Genomic DNA, 14,659 nt, shown 5'->3' on the forward strand with positions numbered 1-14,659 from the left:
TGGATTGATGCTTCTCATGTAATTTATATAATATAAAATATATTGTACACTGTACAGTATAAAATACAAATATACAACTCACAAGACAGCTGTTTTTATTAAATTAACAATATTAGACTAGCTTTGTTTGCCAAGGATTTACCTAAATTCTTTGAATTTGAATTTTTAAAAAATTAATGTTAGTTTATAAAAAAATTCTTAGAATACTTTTTCTTCTGTATATTCAAAGTACTAGAAAATTTTTAATGAGTTTTAGAAATATTTAATTTATATAAGTATCCCTAAGTCAACTGGAATAAAGGATAAGTGATCTTGTAAGTTTACTTGGTAATTCTATTCAAAAATAAAGAGATATTACACATATATAACATACACGTGTACATAATGTTCAGATAGACTCAAATGGAAATCTTATGGCTTTAATTCTAAAATTTCAACCATGTGTCAAGTATAAACACAAATTAAAGACTCATTGGTTTGTATAAGAGCTGGTTCTCCTTTTTGCCACATTTTATATTTTTATCAGAATTCTGTTTCTGGCACATGGGACAAGTTGAGGTCACCTGCTCAACATGAAGGCTAAAGCTTCCTGCTAATATTTGTACAGGAGGCTTTAAATTTTTTTGCCCTAATATATAATCTTATGGAGACTGTAGACTAAATTTTGGGTGAGGGACCAAGGAGAAACTAGTCAGTTGGGGTACCTTAAAAGTTATCTACCTGGACAAAATATCGAGAACATTTCCAATTAGGTTTTTCAGCATATTGTTTTTAAGCTTTGTGACCACGGAGAGCTCCCCGCCATTGAAGGGAGGACCTAGAAGGCAATATATTTGTCCTAGACACTTAGGGGAAGAGAAGTCCTTAATCACAGTTACTTTGGGATATTGGGAAGCAATAGTAGCTTCTGTGGAGAGTTGACAGGGAGATGGGAATGAAGAGACGAGAAGAGCTAGTGCACCCAGCTCTTTCAAGAAGCTTGGCTGTTGCAGGGGGGAGAGAAGCCATGGAGTCGGAGTAGGGTGGGACGTTTGAAGTTAAGAAAGACCTTTTTGTTTGCCTTTAACGGGCCGTCTAAGTTATTAGCCCATGCTTCTGCTTTTATCCCACTTCTATCTGCAGACTTAGTGATGGGAAGTGTAGTGGCAGCTACTTGGTCAGACTAGGGATGGGAAGGGCAGTCGAAGTTACATCCTGAGAGCAATTTGTGACCTGCAAGCAGACCCTCTCCCCATAATTTTCACGTGTAGGGGGAAAATGAAAATGCTGTTACTTCGTTAAAAATAACTATGACTGCTTGGCAATAAAAAAGACAAGGAGATCCTAACTGCAATCAACAAACGTGCAACAACGGTACGTCTGTGCTTGAGCCTGTGCATGTGCCTCGGGCTCATGCTCAGTGGAGTTTGGCAGGTGTGCCCCTTCAACAGCAGCCATTTTCTGCATCTGAGAGCTCTGACCACGATGTCTGTCGTGAAATACGACTATCAATAAAGAAAATGGCTGTCCTGGGCGTGCTCAGCTTTGGCAGGGCTTATTCTGGGCTTTTCCCATGTTAGCCAGCAGATGGCAAGCAAGGATCACCAGTGGGTTGAGCCTCACCTGTTGGGCATGCTCAGAAGCCTTTTGATTTTCATGGCCCTTCCCCGCGCATTGCAGGGTGTTTGAGAATGTAGAGAGCCCTGATGATTCTCTTCCCACTCCTTTGCCCTCCTACCCACCCCGCCCGCCCCCGCCCCCCACCCCGCCCCCCACCCCGCCCCAGCCAGCCAAAGCAGGACATCCCTTTAGCTCAAACAGTAAAGAATCTGCCTGTGATGCAGGAGAACAGAGTTCCATCCATGAGTCAGGAAGATCCTCTGGAGAAAGGAATGACAATCCACTCCAGTATTCTTGCCTGGAGAATTCCATAGACAGAGAAGCCCGGTGGGCTACAGTTCATGGGGTCACAAAGAGTCAAATATGACTGAGCTACTAACACACACAGCCAGCCAAAGCAGCTGAGGGGAGAAGCCTCTTGCCAGAGAGCTGGTGCCCTGCTGGATTTTTGTGCACAGGCATTTTGAGCACCTCAGCCTGGGGAGAAGACAGGATGGCTTGGGACTATTTAAGCAGGACAGGTGAACTGGGACTGGGGAAATTTGGAGAAAGGAGCGATGGTAACAGGATGAAGGGGACAGAAATGCCACTGTTTCCAGCTAAGAGAGGTCTTTGTCTTTTAAAACATCACTGAGGTCATCCGTAGTCATTTCCAGTAGTCATGTATGGATATGAGAGTTGGACTATGTAGAAAGTTGAGCACTGAAGAGTTGATGCTTTGAACTGTGGTGCTGGAGAAGACTCTTGAGGCTGCAAGGAGATCAAACCAGTCCATCCTAAAGGAAATCAGCCCTGAATGTTCATTGGAAGGACTGATGCTGAAGCTGAAACTCCAATACTTTGGCCACCTGATGAGATAAACTGACTGATTGGAAAAGACCCTGATGCTGGGAAAGATTGAAGGCAGGAGGAGAAGGGGATGACAGAGGATGAGATGGTTGAATGGCATCACTGACTTCATGGACATGAGTTTGAGTAAGCTCCAGGAGTTGGTGATGGACAGGGAAGCCTGGTGTGTTGCAGTTCATGGGGTCACAAAGAGTCGGACACAAATGAGCGACTGAACTGAACGGAAGTCATCAGGTGTTCTTGGGGACTGTGTTTGTGATGGGAGGGGAGCAGTGGTGCTGGGGTCCTCCTGAGGAGGACATGAATGCTCCCTGAGGCGGGGGCGATGCCAGGCTCTTCTGTGCCCCCCAACCCCACCTCCTGGGAGAGGAGCCTACTATGGTCACAGGAGGGGATATGGGTGTGCAGTGGATGACCAAGGACTCATTCTTCCTCAGCACCTTGGTTGTTTTTGAGAAGAATGTGGTCACCAAGGTGGGAGAGGCGTGGCAGGGGAGCCCTGGAGTCCTGCAAGATGATCAAGGAGACGCAGCTGTACCCACCCAGCAGTGCACAGACCCCAGCACCTCAGAGCAGAGCAGCCCCAGAAATCCTGAGCAGTGCCTGGAAGTGGACAGCCCGACCAACAGGTAAGGGCTACTCTGTGCCAGGCTCCTGCTAGCCTGCTTGAACTGGAGTTTTGTCAGGGGCCACACTCCAAAGCAAATCCTAACACTAGTCATGCCCATTACCTTCTGCAGGTGTGATTGGCTAGGAGTCCTTGTGAAGCTGATCAGCAATGAGCATACCAGGGGTAGGTCTCTGTGGGCTTGAGTATGAAGCCACAGCATCAAATCTGTTACACCAAGCCTGACAGCCATTTGTAGCATGAAGATCTGGGTTGGCAGAGGGATACAGAGTGCCTTTGCCATTCATGGGGGTGGAAGATTCCTGAGGACAGTGTGCTACAATGTGAATAAATTCTTCCACTGCCACAGCCACCAGGATGGCCTTGCATGGCAGCATATCCATGTTCCTTAGCTCCCCAGAGATCTTTCCCCAGAGTGGCCACAAGTTTGGGAAATGATATACAAATGAACTTCCGTGGTAGCTCAGATGGTAAAAAATCTGCCTGCAGTATAGGCAACTTAGGTGCAATCCCTGGGTTGGGAAGATCCCCTGGAGAAGGGAATGGCAACCCACTCCAGTATTCTTGCCTGGGGTATTCCATGGACAGAAGAGCCTAAATATTCCATGTGATCCAACTGTAGGTAGCAAACAAAATGGCCAGCCCTCTATCCCCACCCTCATGAAGCACACAGTGAACCAATGACCAACTACTACAGCAGTAACACCACAGTAATAGGCATTAGCATTTGCTTCGAGCTGAGAATGTGCAGGCGTCCTTCTGATGCTTTATGTGTACTCACTTAATTCTCACACCAACCATATGGGAAAAGTGCTATTATTATTTGTTCTATAGATAAGAAACTGAGGCAGAAGTAGGTTGAACAGCTGGTCAGTAGTCATCCAACCAGGCAGTGGCCTAATAGGGATTAAAACACAGTCAGCCCAGGGCCTGTGTTGCTAATCACCATGTCATATCTGCAGCCTCTCCATTTTTGATAAACTGGCTCATCATATCCTTCAGGTCTCCTTGCTGCTTCAGCTCTTTTGTCGCCTGAACTATTGTGTTAGGTGTGGATAAGTGGATGCCAGACACTTGCTAGCTGCTCAGTCAGAAATGGATGCTGTTTCCTTCCTCTTGTACTCAGTCTTCTTTCCACTGTCTGGTTTTGTACTTTATCCTCCCACCTGTCTTTCCAGGTTCCCACGGGGCTTCCCCTCCCAGCCAGTCCACCTCCTCCAGTCTCCATGGTGCATTCCTATGTCCTAGAGTGATATAGGAGTAGCCCAGGGTGACTGGGCACATTGAGGCAGGGAACCTCGTCCAGAGTGGGGTGAGAAGGCAGGTACCCTGGAAGGGCTTCCCAGAGGAGAAGGTGGTGTTGTGTGCAAATGTACCAGAGAGGTCAGGTGCACGTGACATAGTCCCTAAAGATGGGGCTTGGGATCTGGGCAGGTGCTAGATTATGATTGTTTCCTACAATCCCCACTCTTAAACTAGTTGAAGTCCTGTGCACTGGATTCTCTGGCAAAGGGGTGGTAGCCCAGAGGCTAGGGCAGGTGGATGAAGCCACAAACTCAGGACATGATCTGAGTGGCACCATGTTGGAGAGAAGCCAGAATTAACCCAGGGCAGTGTGTTCCCATAAAGCTGGGCTGAAAGTGTTAGACAGGGAGTTGACATGAGGTGATGGCACAAATGGGGAAAGCTCAGGGATGGAACCTAAAAGAATTTCCTGAACTGTAATAGGCAGGCAGCTGCAGCAGCTTTTGGTATGAGACTGCTGATCCAGGAACAGGCAGAATAAAAGCAAGTAATGGCCTGGCCAGAAAAACACCTTGTGAGCTGGCTAGGAGGTCCAATTCCAGGCCAAGGGTTGTGTGTTACACCAAGGGGTTGAGATTCAGAAAAACCATTATGCCCGTAAGTTTTCTTCCTCTTCTTATGGCAGGTGACTTCCAGAATAAGGTCCATCCACATCTCTTCCTTGGTGATGCCTAAGTTAATTTGCCCCTCTCTTCCTCAGCTTTGTATTCTCCAGAGACTTCACTGGAGGAAGGGGGCAGGGAGCTCATTCCAGGAAGGGGCTGTTTGTCAAGTCTGTGCAAGCCCTATAGCTATGCTATAACCAAGTGAGTCACAGGCCAAGGCCCTTGGCTGTAGGAGTGCTGGAAGGCTGGGGTCTTGCCTCTGACTTATAAAATGAGTGCTTCTACCCATTGATTTCAGGAGCCTCAAAGAACAGAAGCTCAGTGATCTTCAAGGTTTGTTTAAAAAACATTGGCATTCTTTTAAACTCCTTGACATGGCAGTTTGGGCATTAACCCCTGATAACCCTGTGTGACTCTGCAACACATCAGTTCTCAATATTGATGTACTTGCCCCTCCCTCCACTTCTTTCAAGGACTTCCCTGGTGGCTCAGACAGTAAAGTGTCTTGCTTACAATGTGGGAGACCTGGGTTTGATCCCTGGGTCGGGAAGATCATCTGGAGAAGGAAATGGCAACCCACTCCAGTACTCTTGCCTGGAAAATCCCATGGACAGAGGAGCATGGTAGGCTGCTGGGAGCCAGCACGGGAGATCCCACCCATGACAAGGTCATGCGGAGGAGACCTGACAGGCAAGGCGGGACTTCCTGGACCTGCTCAAGCATCTACCCCAAATCAAAATCTGTCTGTCTACTGTTTACTATATTATGCCTTTCACCAACTCTTCTGACATTAACAGGGGGCTATCCCCGACCACCTTTCTCTGGAGAAAATCAACTTAGGGCTCTAGCTGATAAGTCTCCTGGGCATAAAAGGAACATTTCAATTCAAACCCCCTATTAGCATTCTAGCTTGCTTGGCAGGTTTATCCAGACTCTTGCAACTATGCATATGATTGTTCACAAACCATGACACAGGAAGCCGAAGCATTCTAAAAATAAAGAGCCCTTCGAGGGGTGAAAATGTTTTATTAAAATAATACTGGTGACGGGTTTCATTGTTGAGCCAATGCTTGCTGCCAAGTTCCCATATCCCTTATCCATTGTGTGCCTGGGAGTGCGTTAGTTAATATAGCTGGGATGTAAGAAAAACAAGTAGTAGCCTTGGTATTAACCACATCAGACCTTTGAGCTAATAAGTTCTCTTTTTTTGTTGTAACCCACTGCACCTTTGCTCCATGAGAATGTAACTCTGTTTAGTACTTTCTGAGGCTGACACAGAATAGAGCTATAAAGGAAAAACACTTCAAGGGAAAACAAGTTTTCTGGTTGATCAACCTTTATCAAAAAAGGGTCATAAAATGTCAACAGGCCTCCAAGGCCAGAAGATAATGTACACAACATAAGACCCTTGTTTATGGGAAACGTATGCAGAAAAAATCCTGGTTTCGATAAGGGCAAAACTGCTGGAATGTTTGAGCTGACTCTGCATGACTTTGCATCTTTCACTTTCCTCTATGTACAAGTCAGGATATAAAAGCTCCTTTTGAAAATAAAGTTATAGGCCTCGCTCACCGAAGCTTGGTCTCCCTATGTCATTCTCTTGTTCGCTGATACCATTCATCCTGAGGGTATCCCTGGACTCTACTGAGGCTGGACCCTGGCAGTAGGCTACAGTCCACGGGGTCGCAAAGAGTCAGACACGACTGAGCGACTTCACTACACTTCACTTCACTTTCACTTCTTTCAGGATGAGAAACTCCTCGAGCTGTATGGTCTCTGTTCCCAGCCCTGCCCCTCCTGAGCAGCATCCTTTTCACATGCCAGCCTCCCCAAGTGAACTGGAGCCCAACTCAACCAGGTAAGAAGAGACCATCTGGGAGATGTCCTCTGGGCTATTCCCTGGAGCTAAAGGACTCAGCTTTTGTCTCATGCTACTTCCTTGACATTAGTTCTAGTGCCTCCTGCAATTCCCAGCAGCCTGCTGGTTAAGGGGCCACAGAGTGTAGCCTAGGTTCCCCTAGTATAAACTCCTGTGTGGAGGCCTGAATGGAGTCTCCCAGTGAGAAGGTGATGTGTCACTTTCTAGGGCTCTGCTATCCTTTGGACCTTGCTAGTGTCTCTTGGGGAACATGATTGAAAAGGCCAAAGAAATACCTCTGAGGCCAGGGCCTATGTCATCTATCTCTCACACATTATCTGTTGTGAGAAGAGGCACATACCTACTGCCTCACCTCTGCTCCTGGCCCCCATGCCATGTTAGAGTTCAGGAAGAGAGTCATTGCAAGGAGGCTGAGTGAGGTAGGGGTGTGTGTGTGTGTGTGTGTGTGTGTGTGTGTGTGTGTGTGTGTAGGAGAGATCAGAGGAGCCTCTACTGCCATCAAGCCAGCAGGATGGAGTGCAGAGCATGGAAATGGGGCCAAATTTGGGGTCATTATGAGTCTATCATGAAGTAGACCTTGTTTCTAATGATGCCAGTGGCTTGTCCAGGGCGAGGCAACTTCTCGACCTCCAGAACTCCATGAGTGAGAAGGGAGAGAAGAGAGAGATTAGATTGCAGGTAGAGATTTGAAAATCTAGGATTGAGGCTTATAAGCAACCTCAGTCCCAGACAAAACAGAAACAAAATGTGATGAGAAAGTAGGATAGAAAATCCACTGGACTGAAGTCTCAGGAGAGTAGTGTACCACCACTGGCTGTAGGGAGCCTCTTTCTAGCACTTTCAAATCTGCACACAGCCAGCTATACCCATGAGCTTTGATTTCAGCCCAAGTCCACTAAATGGGGGTTCTTCCTGCCCTGGACCCCTACTTTAGATCAGGCCCAGTCCCCTGGAATCTTCCAGTATACCTATTTCTGTTCTGTTATGCTTTTTCTACAGCAAAGGGATTCTCTTTGTGAAGGAGTATGTGAATGCTGGTGAGGTATCTTCCAGGAAGCCACTGTCTTCATTCTATGGCCCGTAAGAAGTCCCAGATCTTTCATATCATGGCCTTCTCCTACCAGGCCCTGTGCTGTTCTCATTCCTGCATCCCCAGTACCTCACTAAGTACATGGCCCAAGTACCTTCATTTATCATATAGATGGATGATTTAATTGCCCATGGACATGATATACCTTTCCAGCTGTTCTACCTAACTTGATGTCTTGTGCTCCCCTTTTATCATTACTTCATCCTATGCTCCACTTCCAGCCTCATCCATTTCTACCTGTCTTTCTCAGTAGACTACAAACTTTCTTTTTGTGAAATCCTGAGAGTATCACTCTTGATAGAGCTGTTGAGGCCCTTAAGAACTGTCTAGTTAAGTCCATCCTTCCAGAACTCAGAGCTCCTCTCTTCAGATCCCAAGCTCCTTCCAGCATGCCTATTTGCTTCATTTGAACACACATTTGACTGTGTGTGTTCACACAGATACATGCATAACTTTTCACTCATCTTCTCTTTGCTTGCTTCCTGATGCTGTATTGAAGTCTACCTCTGTGCCACCTCAGCTAAAAACTAACCCACACTGAGACAGTGTTCTCCTGGGAATTTTAAAAAATGACACATCCCCTCACTTCTGTGGTTAGGATTTTAGTAACAGAAAGGAACATCCTGGCTTTATTTCAGGATTCGGCCTCTGGGGATTCCAGGCCAGCTTTCACTGCTGCTGTGGAATGATGAGCATGGGCATGGGGATCAAGTTCAAGTACACACTCAACCCTCATTTGTTAGGTCATTTTGGGAAAGATGGTCAACTTTTATGAGTCACAGTTTCTTCATTTGTAACTCTTTAGAATGATTTTTCCCCAGTAGCTTTTTTGAAATACAATTCATATATCATAAAATTCACTCTTTAAAGTGTACAGCCCAGTCATTTTTGGTACATCCACAATGTTGTGAGATCATCACAGCTATCCAATTCCAGAAATTTTTATCACCCAAAAAGGGAACTGCAGACCCATTAGCAGCTCTCCCCCTCCTCCTGCCTGCCACACACACCACCAGCCACAGCCCTTGGCCACCACTATTTTCTGTCTCTATAGACTTTTCTGGGAGGTTTCTATATGAGAAATACTGTTTACTGTTATAAACCTCCAGCACCCTCAAGAGAGCTATCTTTGCCTCTATGAACACTGTCCATCTGGTATTTCTTCTTCCAGTCTCACCAGTACTTTGTTTAATTGGACACTTAGAATTGTGTAGTTCAGTGTGTTTTCCCCTTTTGCTTTACATTCCAGGAGGTTTAGAAATAAGCTTAGTGCTCAAAAGAAATCAAAAGCTGGGCTGAAATTCTAGTTCACTCCTTTTACTGCAAGCATGACCTTAGCCAGGTTACTTACCTCAGGAGGTCATCGCACAGCTCCTATGAGAATGGAAGCTTCACCAAAGCATATCCTAGAGCTTGTAGCTAGTTTTCCTTCCTTGGAAATAGTTTTTAATCATTAGTTTTATGTAAGAAGTCATATTATTGAAAAATAAAGACATAAAAAGGAAAAAAAAAAAGCCACCCTGAATTGCACTCTGTAACTCAAGCACAGGTATGTTGGAATGTTTCCTTCCTTTTTTGTTCCTATTCTTAGTGTCTGATTTCTGCTGTGAGTGGGCTTCTGGTGACTGTCACATTATAACCCAGGTATATATGTGGGGAGAAAAGTCATGGTCCTTTCCCCCTGGTCAGTGAAAGTGACAGTTCTGGTATGCACAGCCTCCAGAATCCTAGCCACACACTTGTCATCTTCCTCATCATGGCAGGTCTTCTTTGCCCCCAAGGCAAAGGATCTTCTCTGCAAGAATTATGCCTTGGTGGCACGAGGTTTAAAGCTTCCCTTACCATTTAGCATAACAGACAATGGCAAGTCAGGCAGTCACGTCTCAGCTTGTGGCCACAGGGTTAATCAGAAAAGCATTCTCCACTAATGACTGCAGTAGTGATCTGCCTCCCATTTTTTTCCCTCCTCTCTCCCATCACACTCCCTGCAGCATTGGCAGCAATGAGGACTCATGCAACATGGAGGAGAAACTCCCATATGATGGTACTCCATACTCTGAGAGGTAAGTCTGCTGTTACCAGGGAGCACACAGGTCTACAGACGAGAAGCAGCTGAGGGAGATGTAGCCATTAAGTCCATTTGCTTTTGTCTACTGCTTTGCTACTTCTGATCCATTTCCAGATGTGATGTGTCACACCACAGCATAGGGCATGCTTCCCTCATCCAGGTGTCACACTTGTGGCAACCAAAGCCTTTGAATCCAGCTAAGACCAGAAGGCAAACACAGTGAATCAGTGACAGAGCTAGGATGAACCCCAGGGCCCTGACTGCTCTGCCGTCTAACTGTGAGCTGGAACTGGTGGTGGTAAAATACGAGGGAGGAACAGAGCTGTGATGAGGGCAGGAGTCTTTAGTAACAATATCAAGAAAATGAGCCCTGGGCCAGCAGCGGGGCAGGCAGGGACATTCAGCAAGTTCTGTCTGAGGGGGAAAAGCAGGGGTGACTCCAGGAACAAAGGCAGAAATCCTGGAACTGGAGAGATACTCAATCTACAAGTCGGTATCTAGGACTCCAGTATGAGGTCCCAGCAGGCTCCACAGCCACACTGACATTGTGATAGTCCTTGCTGTCCCTGTGATATTCCAGGCAGGACCCAGTGGTCCCAGGCATGTATAGAAGGATCATGAAGACAGGGAGCCAGATAGGGCATATAAGAACATGTCTCCTGTAGGAGAAGACATGGGTCTTCCCATTCTAGAGGGGAATAGCCCACCATGCAGATATGTTTGGCAGGGGGAGAGGGAGAAGCAAGCTGCCTGGAATAAGAATCACATTGCAGTGTCCCCGTGTACGATAGAGTAGGGTGAAGATATGTGACTGGTTTCTGGAAACAGTGTGAGGGTCTACAATGGGCTGAGGTCCAGCGTGGCCCAAGGCTATACATGGCCAGTTGCACACCACAGGTAAAGGTGTCAGGCTGCCTGCATCAAAGCACAGAGTCTGGCTGTATCACATCAGTAGCCTGTATACCAGCCTAACCGTGGATTCTTCTTTTTCATTTCCCAGAACAAGTGGAGGGATCTGTACATACTGCAACCGGGAGATCCGAGACTGTCCAAAGATTACCCTAGAACACCTTGGCATCTGCTGCCATGACTATTGCTTTAAGGTAAGGAAGAGGGGTCAGAGAAGGCAATGGCACCCCACTCCAGTACTCTTGCCTGGAAAATCCCATGGACGGAGGAGCCTGGTAGGCTGCAGTCCATGGGGTCGCTAAGAGTCAGACATGACTGAGTGACTTCACTTTCACTTTTAACATTCATGCATTGGAGAAGGAAATGGCAACCCACTCCAGTGTTCTTGCCTGGAGAATCCCAGGGACGGGGGAGCCTGGTGGGCTGCCGTCTCTGGGGTTGCACAGAGTCAGACACGACTGAAGCGACTTAGCAGCAGCAGCAGTAAGGAAGAGGGATGGTGTTGCCGAGAACATCATCCAGAGCTGAGGATTCCTTTTGGGTTCAGAGAGTGTGGAGAAGGCTTGATTTCTGAATGCTCATGCTCCATCTCAGGGGCTTTGCAGAAGTGGGAGCTGAGTGAGCTCTCAAGTCTAAAGGAGCTAATGAGTGTTGGCAATTCTATGTGCTTAATACTGTGAGGGAAACAAAATCAGTCTTATGGGGAAAGTCTATTCCCAACAGAGGGCCAACAAGTGCAAAGGCCTTGGGGCAGGAGCACGGAGTATTTTAGCTCACATGGCCTGAATAGCATGAGTGAGAGATTAGTGGTAGGAGATAAAGTCACAAGGATGCCAAAGAACTGGATCATGTAGGTGTTGGAGGACACAGAGAGACTTTAGATTTCATTCTAAATGAAGCTGGAACCTACTAGAGGGTTTGGGTGGTAGAAACACAAGGTCTAACTGAAGCTAGAGAAAACAAAACAGTCACTTTATTAGGGAGTTGGCATGGCAGATGTCAAGATGGTGGCTGGATTGGGGATACTGTTTGAAAATAGAGCTGGCAGTCTGTGGGGTGTGAAAAAATGAGAGGAGTCAAAGGATACTCCAAAGTTTGGGGCCCAGCTGTTACCTGAAAGGATAGTGGTACCTTTTACTGAGAAGGGAAATACTGGAGGGGAGCAGGTTGGAGCAAAGGGGAGGTGTAGATGAATGAAATTTCAGGGAGAGCTACATGGGGAGCACCTGTGGTCATATGGATATGTGTGTTTGTGTTCCAGGGAAGGGCCAGGGCTGATGAAATCATCTAGGGTGTGAGTAGGTGGGGATGAGGGCTGATGTTGAGCCCTTGTGTCTTTCTACCATTTAGAGGTTGGGAAGAGGAGGGGGTCTACAGAGGAGGATGAGAAGTCACACAGAATATAATGCCCCAAGTGACACAGTTTCTACAGAGACTCCAGTGGTCTCCAGTGTCAGTGGTTGCTGAGAGATTGAATGGGATGAAGCCTGAGGACTGCCCTTGAACTTTGCAGCATGGTGGTCGTTGACCTCAGTTGGAACAGTTTTGGTGGAGTGATGGGGATAGAAGCCTGACTGGAGTGGGCTCATGTGGGAATGGACAGAGTCACTCTGAAACACTCTCCTGATGGGTTGGCTTTATAAGAGAGCAGTGCAAGTGGACAGTGGGGCAGAGGTGCCAGGCATGGGTTTATGCTAATGGGAGTAGTAAGAGTAGCAAGAAGACACTGATGATGCAGGAGAAATGGATGCTGATGGTGATCCTGATGTACATCTGGAGGAGAGAAAGATGGGCACCAGTTAACACATGGCAGGGACAGAAAAGGCTGAATCTGTGGGTCATTATGGAGAGGTTCCCAGGTTGATGGGTGGAAGAATGAGGAACTTCTTCAGTAGTTGCCTCTGTTTTTCTCAGTGAATGAGAAAACAGGATCACCTTTGAGGGGTGGGGAGGAGTGTTGGACATTTGAGAAGAAAGGAGAGGATTTGAAAATTGTCTCAGAGACAAGGATGGTGGATGGGCCCTGCAGAGCCTGCTTGAGGCGAGGACTCGTGCATTACTTTGGAGACCAGTTAGCATGTAGTGTGTTGTTACCCAGCCAGGTTCAGCCACAGAGGTGAAACAGGGACTACTAGCATTTACTGGGGCAGAGGCTATGCCAGGTGAGTTGGCATGGTTTAGTCTGTGCTCAAGGGAACAATAACAGTGAGGCGATGGCAGAGACTATCCAAGTGAGTTGGAGGACATGAGAGGGGCAAATGACTTATTGGTTGTGATGAGGTCTAGAGAGCAGTTCTCACACTGGAGCATGTGACTCACACTTCACTATCCCCTGAAGGGCTTCTTAAGACAGAGTGCTGGGCCCCAGCAAGGTTTCTAACTGAGTACGTCTGGGTGGGACCTGAGAATTGGCTTGTCTAAGAAGTCCAGACAATGCTGAAGCTGCTGGTCCACAGAGAGTCTGGCCAGAGCAGCGGCTGAGGTAGAGAGGGGCCCAGAACATTGGAGGAAAGGAACAAAATGCTAGGTGTTGGAAGCCCCTCTGTCTGTGCAGATGCAGAGTTGACTCAAGAGTAGAGGTGCAGAGAGAGACTGTGACAAGTGGTTTGGCAAAGACCCATCTGTTTTCATGATTCCTGGACTTAAGTGAAAAGTTATTAGAAACAGTTATCAACAATTAAATACCAATAAATTGGATAACTGGGAAGAAATGGATGCATTCCTAGAAACATACTAAGATGGAACCAAGAAGAAATTGAAAGCTTGGAGAGACCAATAATAAATTGATTAAATCAGTAACCAAGCACCTCTCAAGAAAGAAAAACTCAGGGCCAGGTCTTCACAGGCAATTCTAACAAATATTTAAAGAAAAAAATAATACCAATCCTTTTAAACTCTTCCAAAAATAGAAGAAAGAACACTTCCAAACTCATTTTATGAAGCCAGCATTATCCTAACACCACGTCAAGCATATTAGAAATAGGGCTATGCTATGATCCAGCAATCCCACTTCTATGTATATACACAAAGGAATTGAAATCAGGCTCTCAAAGCAGTCTCTGCACTGCCTGTTCTCTGCAGCATTGTCAACAATAGTCAAAACATGGAAGCAATCTAAATATGCAGTGACTGATGGATAAAGAAAATGTGGTATATACATTAAGATGGGATATGATCCAGCCTTTACAGACAGAAGGAAATCCTGTCATTTGCAGCAACATGGATAAAACTGTAGGACATTGTGCTGAGCAAAGTAAGCCAGACAGAGAAGGGCAAACACTTCTTAGTACCACTTATATGAGGAATCTAAAATAGCAAAATCCTTAGAAGAGAGTAGAACAGTGGTTGCTAGGAGCTTGGGGAGGAGGTGAAACGGGGAGGTGATGGTCAAAGGATAGACTGTCAGGTATGCAAGATGGGCTAGTTCTAGAGATCTACATGGCAGTGTCTGTAGTTAATAATATCATATTATATAATTAGAACTTGGCTAACAGAGGGAAAGAACGTTAAATAAAATATCCCAGAGTATTGTTCAACTTTTATTTATATACCTTAATCACAGCACTCCTGTTAAACACAGAGCAGAATTACTTAAGCAACTCTTGGCACATTTGGTGCCACAGAGCCCAGTGTTAGAGGAAAGGTATAGTTGGAGTGGGTGGGCATCCAGGGAAGGCTTTGTGAGGGGGGTGGGTCTGGAGTCAGAGATGAAGATGTATCCCGGGGT

At 46.3% G+C, this 14,659-nt stretch overlaps 1 protein-coding gene across 1 annotated transcript in view; it reads left to right on the top strand.

Annotated features, from left to right (window-relative positions):
- Positions 1 to 14,659, top strand: part of ZNF185 (zinc finger protein 185 with LIM domain) — a 51,248-nt gene that overhangs the window by 35,076 nt on the left and 1,513 nt on the right. Inside the window, exons 17-21 of the mRNA XM_052663372.1 lie at positions 2,886 to 3,077; positions 6,734 to 6,844; positions 7,865 to 7,945; positions 9,947 to 10,018; positions 11,024 to 11,126. Of these exons, the coding sequence (XP_052519332.1) occupies positions 2,886 to 3,077; positions 6,734 to 6,844; positions 7,865 to 7,945; positions 9,947 to 10,018; positions 11,024 to 11,126 (559 nt within the window). The remainder of the gene's footprint in view (positions 1 to 2,885; positions 3,078 to 6,733; positions 6,845 to 7,864; positions 7,946 to 9,946; positions 10,019 to 11,023; positions 11,127 to 14,659) is intronic.

Source organism: Budorcas taxicolor, chromosome X (assembly GCF_023091745.1).
Source record: "Budorcas taxicolor isolate Tak-1 chromosome X, Takin1.1, whole genome shotgun sequence".
NCBI classification, from domain to species: Eukaryota; Metazoa; Chordata; class Mammalia; order Artiodactyla; family Bovidae; genus Budorcas; species Budorcas taxicolor.